Source organism: Sphaerodactylus townsendi, linkage group LG02 (genome assembly GCF_021028975.2).
Source record: "Sphaerodactylus townsendi isolate TG3544 linkage group LG02, MPM_Stown_v2.3, whole genome shotgun sequence".
Taxonomy (NCBI): Eukaryota; Metazoa; Chordata; class Lepidosauria; order Squamata; family Sphaerodactylidae; genus Sphaerodactylus; species Sphaerodactylus townsendi.
In genome coordinates, this window is record NC_059426.1 from 971106 (window position 1) to 985170 (window position 14065).

Below are 14065 nucleotides of genomic sequence, written 5' to 3' on the forward strand. Positions count from 1 at the left end.
CTCTCTGGATTACTGTGAAGTATGTTTCGTTGTTTTCAGATGCAAGATATCAAAAGTAGGAAAGTCTCTTGTTTAAGCTTATCGAGTTGGCTTTCCCAAATACCAATTTTCTAGCCAAGAAAAATCTTTCGCTACTCCAGAATTGTGTGCAATTTTCCAGCGGTCTCATGCAAAGGAAGTCAGAGCCATACCCCCACATTTAAAATAGACTCTGAACTGTTTTTCATTTTACTTTGCTCCCTTTGAGATGCCAGAAGCAATTTCCTCTTGAAGCTGACTTCCTTTCTGGAAATGATTTTTGTCTCGAGCCCTGTTGAGGCTCTCTATGCCCACTCTTTGACTAACTTGTCCTTTTTTGTTCCCTTTCTTTGTGGCTGTGGCGCTGGAGTTGGTCTTCTGACTGTAAATAATCGCACTGAAGTTTTCCTGTAACTTTTTATTTCAGTTCTTTTCTTGCATCACGGCCATCCAGCCAAGAGGAACAGACAAAGCACTCATTGGTGCCCTCTGCAACAGAACACTACTTCGAGGGCTGGCTGCAAATTGACGTGGCATGGAAAATCTCTGCTAAGTTTGTATCCTGTTAAAGAAGCACACTCGCTGAGCTTGGGGGCCTGAAAGCACTAAAAGGTTTCCGGCTGGGATACAACATGGATCGAGAATTTCTTTGTTTTCAAACCTGGGAGCGAAATATTATTTTTTTCCCTTTGGCTTTCTGGCTGAAGGCAAAGAAAATCTAAAACAGTTTTTTGTGAATGTTTTCACCGATAAACGGATTTTACAGCACCCTTCATTTCTGCTCCTGGCCCCTTTTCTGCACTTTTACTTTTTTGCAGACTTTACCATGGGGTGCGGATTAAGGAAACTAGAAGACCCAGATGACAGCAGCCCTGGGAAGATATTTTCAACGCTTAAGAGACCTCAAGTGGAAACAAAGACAGATTCTGCATATGAGTACATACTGCTAGATTTTACATTGGAAGGTATGGGTTGCTTGTGTCAAGAATATGAAAATATTTATGGAGAGGAAAGGCTGTCTAGTTAATTGCGTTTCTTATGATCAAACATGGAAAAAATAATTATAATACATTTGTCTAGAAATAGGTTTCTAATGACTGTCTAAATGAAGTAGTTGTGTGCGCGCTCACGCATATAAAGCATCAATTATTCTATGAAGAAGCACAAACCTCTGGAGACAGCTAAATTCTGTCAGTGAGAACTGAAGAAGCCAGCTTGAAAATGCCTTTTTGGCATATCATCTTTGTTTAATAGGTTTTTTTAAATATTGTTGTGAAAGTAATATTGAAATTGGTTCGGTTAGAGGTGGACGGTGTCCTGTAGGGCGACTTCCTTCTTTAGCAGAATGTCTTGTTTCCAAGCAAGTGACTCCCTGTCCCCAAAAGCTGAAAACACAAACAAACCTCCCCAGATGTCTTCCCCCCCAAAAAAGAGGCTGCTCTGTTCTGCTTTGGGAGTTTCAGAGATTGGGACATTTTGCAATAAAAGTTGCAATGGAACTTCTCATAATAGAGAACATCAGTTTGTTGAGGCAGCTGTTACTAAACATGCGTTGTTGCAATGGACAGGTTCATTTTATTATCAGAATCTTCATGTACCTCTTCATGGGAATCTTCATGGGAGCAATATATGCAAGATAACTTTTTAATGATGCAGAATATATCCAGTGCCACCTTTGAATCCGGTACCCGTCTGTGGAGCTTATCCTTCTGTATCGATGAGTTCATTTGATTCTTTTGTGGACCAAACAAAATGTCTTTGTATGAAGTAGTAGTCACAACATCCTATCGCATCTCAGGCTGGGCTGATGAATACATACACAGACAGTGTGCTCATCTGGAACTTGCCACTGGCAATCGCATTTAATTGTACAGCATTTTGTTTGGCAACTTACTGAGCTTTAAAGTTACGTACTCAAAAGTGCCTGAAAGGATTTTGATGGAGATAATTTCTGGTTGGAAAAAAAGTCATTTTGTTGTGGTAAACACTAAAATAGGTGCTTAGCAACTCAAGAGAAAGAGGCTGGGTGTTTCTTTGTGTCATTTAAGATGCCTATGCCATATTATTAAAAAGGCAGGGGCTTGGCTTGGCAGAACAGAACCAGTTGGCACCACTGCAGACTCGCACGTCATGGCCAACGTTTGAAGGATCTCAGAAGTTGAGTGGCAGGTTTCGGGAGGCCCAGTGGTCTTCAGCAGGAGAATGTGGTGGGCAAGGTTCATACCATAAACTCCCTTCTGCCTGAAGCACATAGAATCTAATCTATTGTCCATAAGATCTTACTGAAATAGTTTCCCAAACCCCATTGAGTAGATGCTTGAATATACTTGGCCAAAGTATTAAAGGTTTTGGCAGTTTTGTTAGGATCTGTACATTTTCAGTAAAGACGATCCCTTGTTTGCAAACTAAGTATTCCGAAGTCAGTCTTGCAGTCAAGAAAGTGTGCACTGGTTTGCGACAATTATCACTGCAGCATTCCAGCCCAAAATGTTTGTAGCGGAGTAGCTTCTTGCATTGTGGGAATAACATGCCTGAAGTTCCAAAACACAGTGACAGTGACTTGCTACTGGTATACCTCTGCCTACATGTTGGTCTTAACAAGTCTTTCAGTCTGTCCATTAGTAAATTCACAAAGATAGGACTGGCACTTGTAACCATAACAGTTCCTACATAGACAAAAACAGACATGCTGGTGATTAGAATAATCAGCATTCTGTACATTCATGTTCCGTTGAGGCCTTTATCATACAACAGTGGTATACCCTACCACTGAGAAGGAATTACTTATGATTTGAGTGTCACATGTACGACTATCTGCCACTAGGACAGAAGTCGTGGGTGTGCCCTCGCTGCAATGAGCTCCTGGCACTCAAGGAACGTGTGCGTTCTCTTGAAGCCAAGGTGGCAGACCTGGAGAAGCTGAAAGAGGCAGAGAGGGTGACAGACAAGGCTTTCAGGGACCTAACAGCCGGGTCCCACTCCCAAGGTGACATCTCTTCAGATGTCATGGAGAATGAAGGTCTGGGGGACGGAGGGTGCCAGTCTGAGGTGGGGGAAGATGCTCCCTTAGATGGGATCCCTTCCTTAGCTGGTGATCAGCTATCCTCTCGCACTGAGGATACCCCTCGGGGAGGTGGGGGGCTCCTCGTAGTGGGTGATTTGATCATTAGAAATGTAGAGAGTTGGGTTTGTGAGAGGCGTGATGACCGCATGGTGACTTGCCTGCCTGGTGCGAAGGTTGCAGATGTCACGCTTCGTCTAGATAGGCTTTTAGACAGTGCTGGGGTGGAGTCAGCAGTTGTGGTCCACATTGGCACCAACAACATTGGGAAATGTAGCCGGGAGGTTCTGGAAGCTAAATTTAGGCTGCTAGGAAACAGGTTGAAGTCCAGGACCCCCAAGGTGGCATTCTCAGAATGCTACCCGTTCCACGCGCAGGGCGAGCTAGGCAAGCGGAGATACAGGGTCTCAATGCGTGGATGAGAAGGTGGTGTAAGGCAGAGGGTTTCAGATGTGTCAGGAACTGGGGAACCTTTTGGAACAAGGCAGGCCTGTACAAAAGGGACGGGCTTCATCTGAACCAAAGAGGAACCAGGCTGCTGGCGCTCAACATTAAAAAGGTGGCAGAACAGCTTTTAAACTGATCCTTGGGGGAAAGCCGACAGGAGCAGAGGTGACTTCGGTTCGGAATACAGTATCTATGGGGATGCAGACAGAGAGGGAGGTTTTTCTAAATCAACCACATACAAGCAAGGAACATAGCAATGTGCCTGTGACAAGGGATAGTGTCTACAAAAGACTTGAGGGTAAAGCACATAAATCCCAGGTTAAGGACAGAGGCAGGGTATACAGGTGTCTCTATGCTAATAGTAGAAGCCTTCGACCTAAAATGGGGGAGCTGGAGTACAGAGTTTTGAAGGAGGACTTTGATATAGTGGGCATTACAGAGACATGGTGGAATGAGGAGAACCAGTGGGATGCTGTTATACCAGGCTACAGGCTCTATAGGAAGGAAAGGACAGGGCGCATTGGGGATGGAGTTGCCCTTTACATGAAAGAGAGCATAGTGTCACATAAAATAGACAATGAAAGGGGAGCTGGAAACACTGTGGGTATCAATACCAGGTGTGAAGGACAGTTTAACATTAGGAATATATTATCGTCCCCCTGACCAAAGTGCACAAGAGGATTCTGAGATGGAAAAAGAAATTAGAGAGGCCAACAAAAACAAAAATGTAGTGGTAATGGGTGATTTTAACTATCCCCATATAAACTGGAAAAATGCATGTTCAGGTCATAGTAAGGAGAGAGCATTCCTGGATATCCTAAATGACTGTGGCTTAGAACAGATGGTTGTGGAACCAACCAGAGGAGAGGTGATCCTAGATCTAATTCTATGTGGCACCCAGGACCTGGTGCAGGAAGTCAGTGTTGTTGAGCCGATAGGGAACAGCGACCACAATGCTGTCAGATTCAGTATCTCTGCATGCGAACAAGTGACAACTACTAATGTAGTTACATTCGCCTTCAGAAAGGGAAATTTCTCAAAGATGAGGGGGATAGTGTGCAGGAAGCTGAAAAGGAAAATCAAGAGAGTCAAAACTGTCCAAGATGCTTGGAGGTTATTTAAAAACACAGTCTTAAAAGCTCAGCTGGAATGTGTTCCTCAGGTTAGGAAAGGCAGCGCCCAGTCCAAAAGAAAGCCACCATGGTTAACAAGAGAGGTTTAGGAAATTATCAGAAAAAAGAAAATGTATTTTAGAAAATGGAAGTCCAGTTTGACTGATGAAGAATATGAGAGGGAACACAAATGGTGGCAAAAGAGAAGCAAGTTAGCTGTAAGGGAGGCAAAAAAGGATTATGAGGAATGCATGGCTGCGAACATCAAGACCAGCAACAAACAGTTCTTCAAGTACATCAAAAGTAGGAAGCCAGCTAGGGAAGCGGTAGGCCCGTTAGACGACAAAGGAGCAAAGGGTGTGCTAAAAGATGACAGGGAGATTGCAGAGAAGCTATATGAATTCTTTGCATCTGTCTTCACCCAAGAGGAGCTGAGGAAAATTCCTGCACCTGAACCATGCTTCTTGGAAGGCGAATCCGAGGAACTAGCGAAGATAGTGGTAATCAAGGAAGAGGTTCTGGCAGCCATTGATAGACTAAATGCTACTAAATCCCTTGGCCCAGATTGCATTCATCCAAGAGTTCTTAAAGAGCTCAAGCATGAAATTGCTGATCTTCTCACTTTAATATGCAACTTATCCCTGAAATCAGGCTCTATCCCTGAAGACTGGAAGATGGCCAATGTCACACCAATTTTTAAGAAAGGATCTAGGGGGGACCCGGGAAATTACAGGCCAGTCAGTTTGACATCTGTTCCTGGTAAATTAGTAGAATCTATCATTAAAGATAAAATTATAAAATATGTAGAAAAGCAAGACCTGCTGAGAAAGAGTCAGCATGGCTTTTGCAGAGGCAAGTCCTGTCTTACAAACTTACTAGGGTTCTTTGAGGGTGTAAACAGGCATGTGGATAAGGGGGAACCAGTGGACATTGTTTACTTGGATTTCCAAAAGGCTTTTGACAAAGTTCCTCACCAGAGACTATTGAGAAAACTCAGCAATCAAGGAATAAGAGGGGAAGTCCCACCTATGGATTAAAAACTGGTTGAGAAACAGGTAGCAAAGAGTGGGTGTAAATGGGAAGTTCTCACAATGGAGAGATGTAGGGAGTGGTGTCCCCCAAGGATCCGTTTTGGGACCAGTGCTCTTTAACCTATTCATAAATGACCTGGAAGTAGGGGTGGGTAGCGTGGTGGCCAAGTTTGCAGATGATACCAAATTATGTAGGGTGGTGAGAACCACAAAGGATTGTGAAGAGCTCCAAGCAGACCTTGATAAATTAGGTGAGTGGGCTAAGAAATGGCAAATACAGTTCAATGTAGCAAAATGTAAAGTGATGCACATAGGGGCAAAAAATCCAAACTTCACATACACGCTACAGGGGTCAGTGCTATCAGTCACAGACCAGGAAAGGGACTTGGGTGTCTTAGTTGATAGTTCCATGGGAATGTCAACTCAATGCATGGCAGCTGTGAAAAAGGCAAACTCTATGCTGGGGATCATTAGGAAAGGAATTGAGAATAAAACTGCAAAGATTGTCATGCCCTTATATAAAGCACTGGTGCGACCGCACTTGGAGTACTGTGTCCAGTTCTGGTCGCCGCATCTCAAAAAGGATATTGAGGAGATAGAAAAAGTGCAGAGAAAAGCAACAAGGATGATTGAGGGACTGGAGCACCTTCCCTATGAGGAGAGGCCGCACCGTTTGGGACTATTTAGTTTGGAGAGGAGATGGCTGAGGGGGGATATGATTGAAGTCTATAAAATTATGCATGGGGTAGAAAATGTTGACAGAGAGAAATTTTTCTCTCTTTCTCACAATGCTAGAACCAGGGGGCATTCATTGAAAATGCTGGGGGGAAGAATTAGGACTAATAAAAGGAAACACTCCTTCACGCAACGTGTGATTGGTGTTTGGAATATGCTGCCACAGGAGGTGGTGATGGCCACTAACCTGGATAGCTTTAAAAGGAGCTTGGATAGATTTATGGAGGAGAAGTCAATTTATGGCTACCAATCTTGATCCTCTTTGATCTGAGATTGCAAATGCCTTAACAGACCAGGTGCTCGGGAGCAACAGCTGCAGAAGGCCATTGCTTTCCCATCCTGCATGTGAGCTCCCAAAGGCACCTGGTGGGCCACTGCGAGTAGCAGAGAGCTGGACTAGATGGACTCTGGTCTGATCCAGCTGGTTTGTTCTTATGTTCTCATGTTCTTATGTACAGAGATCAATTCACCAGGAGAAAATGGCAACTTTGTATGGTAGATTCTGCATTGCATTCCACTAAAATCTGTCCTTTCTCTGAACCCCCCTTCCTTGGGGTTTCACCTTGAAAATCTTCAGATATCTCCCAGTCTGGAGTAGGCAACCCTAGTTCTGCACAATGTAGGATGTTTTAATAATAGCTATATTTTCAGTGTTTTAATGTCACCACTTCTTGTTTGTGATTAATAAATTGTAAACAAAGGAGTCTAGAAGAAAGAGCAGGGGACATGAACACATAGCTGTTCATAATTTCTCTGCATCTGGGATTGTAGAGAGTGATGTGTTGGAATGCTTAGAGTAAACTCCCCACAGTAAACTCCCTGAGGTTCAATTTATAATTCGATCATCAGTTATGATGAGCAGCCTCTGAGAACATTTTAAAATAATTGCATTTTATCATGAATTCTAAACTGGCTGTTTTCTATGTGTGCACACACATTCTTGAATATGGATCCTTCATGGAAGAGAAAGTGACAGTGAGTCTATTTTCAGGTAATTTACAAAATATTTCAGCTGACTTTTTATTTAAAAAAAGAAGTTAGTGAAAAACATAAGAAAGTCCTGCAGGATTAGACTAGTAGTCCATCTCGTCTAGCATCTTGTTACACACAGTGGCCAGCTAGTTACTCCTGGGGCCCAGAAAAAGGCATAGAGGCCAAAGTCTTATGTTGCCTCTTGGCACTGGTATTCAGAATGTGGAAGTTCTGCACAGTTTCAGCACTCAAGACAGATTTTTCAAGAGCAAGTAAAGAAAGTAGATTCTGAGTTTGTGCCCAAAGCAGCTTCTGGCTTTGGCTACCCAGGCTGATGAATGTTCACCATATAAATTCAACAGAATACATAAGCTCTTTCTCCCTTTTTCTCTGGGAAGAACCTTTGGGTCATCTAGGGGTTACTTTGAACTGCACCCTTAGCAATTAGAGGACAAATCTGCAGAGCTTGGAGTTCTTGTAGATACAAGTGTGAAATAGGCATTCAGAGGAAGAGATGGAAATTCAGGCTTGCTGGTACTGTGCCTTAGTTGGGCAGGTTTGATATTAATCCAAATTGGCTATTATTTCTGGCAGTGCTTGGGAAAATGCAAAGGAATGAGTGGAGGGGTACATAAATGGACTTAAGTGATTGAGCCCTCTTTTTCAAATTGCAATGCATTTATAAAAAGGCTGCAAATAATGTCATTATGTAAAGTAAGAATGAGCAAAAGGAACAGTTGTGAGATTTCTCCACAAATGCTGCGACAAAGCAACATACCTGCTTCTATTTCCCTTAACTGTTAGGTTAATGGGAGATGCTTGAAGGTTGAACAATAGATCCTTCTGTCTCCCAGAATTAGGCAGAAAAGGGAAAGAATTGCCAGAATTGGGCTGCTGGATATACCCTGTTTCCCCGAATATAAGACATCCCCGGAAAATAAGACGTAGTAGAGGTTTTGCTGAAGTGCGAAATATAAGGCATCCCCCAAAAGTAAGACATAGCAAAGTTTTTGTTTGGAAGCATGCCTGACGAACAGAATACAGAAATATAAGACATCCCCTGAAAATAAGACATAGCGCATCTTTGGGAGCAAAAATTATTATAAGACACTGTCTTATACTTGGGAAAACACGGTAGCTCCATAAAACGTTTTCACGGCATTTATAAAACATTTTGAGAACATTTTAAGTCATATGACACTTAGAACACTTTTAAGTGTTATAACAGTTGTTAAACATTTTGAAAGCATTTTGAAAAATGTCAAAAAAGTTATTTCCGCTGTGTGGCGTGGTCCATTGCTGTGTTCAGATTTGTGAGTTGGGACATGTTCTATAATGTGATGGTGACTTTGAGGTGACCTGGTGCAAAAATAGTTCTTTAGTTGTAGTGGGGGAGGGTGGCCTTTGGTCAAGGTGAGGGAGGGCGGCTGCCCAAGTGGGGGCGGGTGCAAAACTCAGATTTTGCCCTGGCTCCATTTTCGCTAGCTACACCTCTGCAAGAAACATACAGAGGTGGTTTGCCGTTGCCTTCCTCAGCATGGTGACCCTGGACTTCCTTGGTGGTCTCCCATCCAAATAGCTCTGTTCTGATCCTGCTTTGCTTCCAAAATCTGATGAGATCTGGCCAGCCTCGGCCATCCAGGTCTGGGCATGTTTCAGCTGAGCATATTTTTATATGTAAATGGAACATATAAGTGGCTGATGTCACAATTTTCTCTACTTCCAATTCCTTTAGGTTCAACAAATCCAGATGCCATCAGGATCAGCTCTGTGCTGGATATTGAAAAAAAGGTAGAGGACCATTATGCTAGAGGTTATGTGGTAGGAGCTATTCATCCGGTTTTGCTGCCTGTTGGACGGAGGCGGCACTTTCCAGCAAGTCAACTGTACAGAGTTGTCCTGCTGCGTCTCAAACTAAGGTACCTGTTATACATAATTACTTAAGTGACAGTATAAATTAGCAAATGGCTTCTTGTTACCACCTTTATAAGAGTCAATGGAATTTAAGTATCTGAAAATAAAACCCAGTTGACGCACTATCAGGAGAAATGGTGTTCGCCTTCATATAAACCGAGGCATGAAATAAAAAGCAGCACAATAAAGGAGCACGGATGGAGCATATCTGAATGTGATAAAAGTAAATTTGTTTCTCATTTTTGCATTTAATTGGTGTGCACTTCAGTTGTCTCAGCACTTCACGAACTGAGTTACAGGGACTGGTGCAGGTTGGCTAAGGGTACTCCGGAGGATTCATGAGTGTTGTAAGGATATAACGGGCGATTTCCCACTGAAAATTAAAAGTAGATTAATCCAAGTTTCAAAATGAACTGCAACTTTTCATTGCGGATTAAACATCCTCACTGCACCATTTTTCCAGGGGAGATTTGTAGGCCTGCATCGGATTCCAGAAATGCTACAATCCCTACTGCTGCCCGATCGGCTTGGCAGGCCTGGGCGGGTCTCTCTTGATTGGCTGTCGTGCTGTGTTGGGGCGGGAACTTTTTTTCACGTCAACACGTCAGCTGGTGAAGACGTGAGACCATGAGGAAGGCACCCCCTCTGAGGTTAACCGTTATACCAAGCGTCCCCTTGCTCTCATTCTCTCGTCAAATGTTAGACCAAAACAGAAGAAGCCGTGCGAAATGATACCAAACGAGACAAAAACAAAAAGAAATAACTGCGTACGCACTGCGCACAGGCTGCCATGCTCTGATTGGCTGGCAGCATTTGCGTCACTGTGAACGGCAGGAAATTGAACTACATCATGGCCCCCAAACCTTCCCACCAACATGGATTGGTAACGTGTTTTGCCAAAAAGTTGCACAAGCAACCAGGTACTGGGGAAACATATTGACTGTGTATGTATCAGCTACATATATGATAATATATATAAAAGAAGAAGAGTTTGGATTTATACCCCACCTTTCTCTCCTGTAAGGAGACTCAAGGTGGCTTACAAGCTCCTTTCCCTTCCTCCCCCACAACAGACACCTTGGGGCTGAGAGAGTTCATAGAGAACTGTGACTAGTCCAAGGTCACCCAGCAGGAATGTAGGAGTGTGGAAACACATCTGGTTCACCAGATAAGCCTCCGGTGGAGGAGTGGGGAATCAAACCTGGTTCTTCAAATTAGAATCCACCTGCTCTTAACCACTATTTAGATAATTATATATAATTATCTTCGGGGGTAGGGCGGTATACAAATTTTGTTGTTGTTGTTGTTGTTATTATTATTATTATTATTAATAATAATAATAATAATAATAATAATAATAATAAATATAGAGATTATATGAATAGAAATAGTGTGTGTGTGTGTATATATATATGTGGGTATATGTGTGTGTGTGTGTGTGTGTGTATATATATATATATATATAATGTAACTATTCTATATGTTCTATTACATATTTCTCTCTATAAATAATCTAAACATGGGTGTGGGTGTGTGTATATACACACATACTTTTATATATACATTATTGATTGATCTATTGATATATACCTCACGGGAGAGGCAGGCAAAATATTATTCAAATTATGCAATTTCAGTTTCCACCTCTCTCTCTTTTTGTATTTTTGTTGTCTCTGGTTCACATTTTTGAAACCAGATTTCCTTCGGTTAGGCCAAAATTTTGCCCTTGGCTGGAATATCTCCTCAATCATGTTGAGGCAAACTCTCCTGCTGGAATTCCTCACATCCTAAGGGGAGAACTCACCAGAAAGGGCTTCCTCGTTTTTTAACCAGCACCATGTCCGTCCCCCACCTGGTGGAAAGTTTTGGGCTCTTGGATTCAGGAAATTCCCAGGAGATGTAGCAATGATGCAGCTCTTTGTCTGTAGTTCTTCACCCTCAGAAAGCTTGAAAGGTAGCTGGGGGGAAATCTGCTTACCTGGGAAAGATTTTTTGGGTGAACCCCTGAGTGCTAGATTAAACGCTGCCCTTTGAAATAGCTACATTTTACGCAAGTTACCTGCACAGGGTGGCCAGCTCTGGACTGGGAAATACCTGAAGATTTGGGGGGTGGAGTCTGGGGAGGGCTGGGTTTGGAGAGGGGAGGGGCCTCTGCAGGCTATGAAGCCATAAAGTCCACCATCCAGAGGAAATGGACTTAGTCATCTGGACATCAATTGTAATAGTGGGAGATCTTTGGGTGCTACCTGGAGGTTGGCAGCCCTAACTGTGGGGTAAAGTATCACATCTCCATAAAATGTGCCCATGTCCCTTCTCATTCTTAGGCCTGGGATAAAATTACGGTAGATTTGTTTTGTTTCATTCCAAAGGAAGAGAAAATGCCTTTTTTTTTGGCCATAAGCCCACAATTTCGTCAACGACAAGCAAATGGGATCTTATGGGGCTGTGGTTGAATTTGTGGGAGTTTTGTGCAAAGATTAAAATGCATTTGGGTCATCTGAACAACTTCTGCGTTGAGCAGCCCTTAAGAAACTGACTTCAGAGTAGTGATGTTGATCTTGTGCAGACAAGTGGGCAGCTCTAGCCCGAACGCAGGCGGCTGAAATTTTACTCCAACGGTGGGTGTGGCCAAATGTTGACATTATCTCAGAGTTTTCAGCTCTGGTCTTTGAAGGCATGTCAATTACTCTGGTTGTGTGGAGAAATATGGTTCTGAGAGGAACTAAAGTAGTGGATTGTACAATACTGGATGTGGAAATCGGATGGAGGGTCAGAAATTAGAAAAGGAAGAAAGCAGGTGGAGAGGATGAAATCTGGGAAAAGTTCATCGTAATTCTTTGAAGTTCTTATGCAAATCCCTTGAGTCTTATACAGTTTTCTTGTGGTGTGTGTGTGTGTGTGTGTGTGTTAATGGAAGGAAGGCCTGTAGAGAGAGACTAACCCTTTGATGCTTTCCCCATTTCAAAATCATATTGACCAAACTCAGTGGTGGGATCCAAAAATTTTAGTAACAGGTTCCGATGGTGGTGGGATTCAAACAGTGGCGGCGCCGCACACATGCCCCTCCAGTCCCTATTGGGCAGGGAGGTTGCTTTAGGAACCCCTTCTCGCCACTCAGAAAAAATTAGTACCCACTTCTAGAGAAGTGGTGAGAACTGGTTGGATCCCACCTCTGACCAAACTGCTTCATAAGGATGCCAGCAGCTTCCAGGTGGGACCTTGGGGATCCCTGGGAATTACTGCTCATCTCCAGACTGCTTTGGAGGGCGGACTCTGTGGCATTGTATACCACTGAGGTCCATCATGTCCTCCCTAGTTCCACCCCCAAATCTCCAGCAGTTTCCCAACCTGGATCTGGTATCCCTACTAGGGAGTACTGTGGAGTGCCTATACTTCCTCTTTGTTACTACGCCAAAAGGTGAAAAATCAGAGAGGTATTTTGTTAGCTAAAAATAGATAGGAAGCAAAAATATTAAGATGACCAATCAAAGAGCACCTGTTACATGTAAGCAACTTTTTCTTTCAGTAGGTAAATCTATTATGTATTATATAGTTTGTTTTGGGAGATGGGTTGCAATCCAGACTAATTAAAGCGTCATCAAGATAACAGATGGGAAAGAAGCAAGTTGTATGTGCTAAAGCAGTGGTCGCGAACCTATGGCACAGGTGCCAGAGGTGGCACTCAGAGCCTTCTATGTGGGCACGTGCAAACAGAGTCGCCCCACCCCCACACATCTAGACTGGCCTGGGCCGCTGGGCTCAATTATTAGCATTAAACCTAAGACCTAGTTTTGGGGAAGCAGTGCAGGTAACCCTGTTAAGCGCTGTTAAACCCCACTGATTTTCATGCGAAGTTGAATCTGTCCTAGGCTGTGGTTATGGGAGGGGATGTTGGGGATATGGGGGCACCACTATTGGGGCAGGGGATACCAGTACTGATGGGACAGGGTAAATATGACGGTAGGCGGGGGCCATATGAGAAAAGGGGGTGAGAGGTTGTTATGCTCGCTCCCCTTCTGACCTCCAACCTATCTCGAGGAATGAGGGCTATGGGGTTCAGGTATTCCCTGCTTCGTCCTTGGTGTTGATTAATGCCGGATCCATTAATAATAAGACCACGACACTCCGGGATTTTCTCGGAGCTCAACAAATGGACCTGGCTTGCATCACCGAAACCTGGGTGTGTGATGGTGAGACAGTTGCCTTGGGTGAAGTCTCACCTCCAGGTTTCACGTGTGTCCACTAATCACGAACTCAGGGCTGGGGGGCGGCGTAGCAGTGTTCATCCGGGATTCGATTCCTTTCAGGGTTATCCCTGACCCAAAAAAAAAAGGATCCACCCGGTGTGAGATGTGCTGGCCCCTAGAAGTGGATGGCCTCGGAGGAGAGGAGTTGGCTGTCTTCCTGGTGTACCGGTGCGCCCCTAAGGCAGCACCAGAGGGCCCGACTGACCTGCCCACCGGCTGCTGGAGGCCCCGGTGACCCCGGCTGGAGCATTGCACAGTTCCCTAGACTTATTGTCTTGGGTGATTTCAACATCCATGTCGATGCCACCTCATGTTCAGCAGCTGTGGATCTACTGTCATCCATGGCGACGCTAGGCCTCTCCTCTATAAATTCTGACCCCACTCATGAGGCTGGTCGTACTTTGGATTTGGTCTTTGGGTCAGGAGTTGATATGGTCGTATCCTCTGTTGACGGAGTGCCATGGTCTGACCATTATTCCCTGAAAATCCGGGTGGACCTGCCACACCAACCCTGTCTAGGCGATGGGC

At 43.9% G+C, this 14065-nt stretch overlaps 1 protein-coding gene across 2 annotated transcripts in view; it reads left to right on the plus strand.

Moving 5' to 3' along the window:
• The first annotated feature begins 251 nt into the window (after nucleotides 1–251).
• Nucleotides 252–14065, plus strand: part of RFTN2 (raftlin family member 2) — a 66011-nt gene continuing 52197 nt past the window's right edge. For both annotated transcript variants that reach the window (XM_048483518.1, XM_048483519.1), the window contains exons 1-2: nucleotides 252–983; nucleotides 9112–9295. In XM_048483518.1, the coding sequence (XP_048339475.1) occupies nucleotides 845–983; nucleotides 9112–9295 (323 nt within the window). In that variant the 5' untranslated portion in view covers nucleotides 252–844. The remainder of the gene's footprint in view (nucleotides 984–9111; nucleotides 9296–14065) is intronic.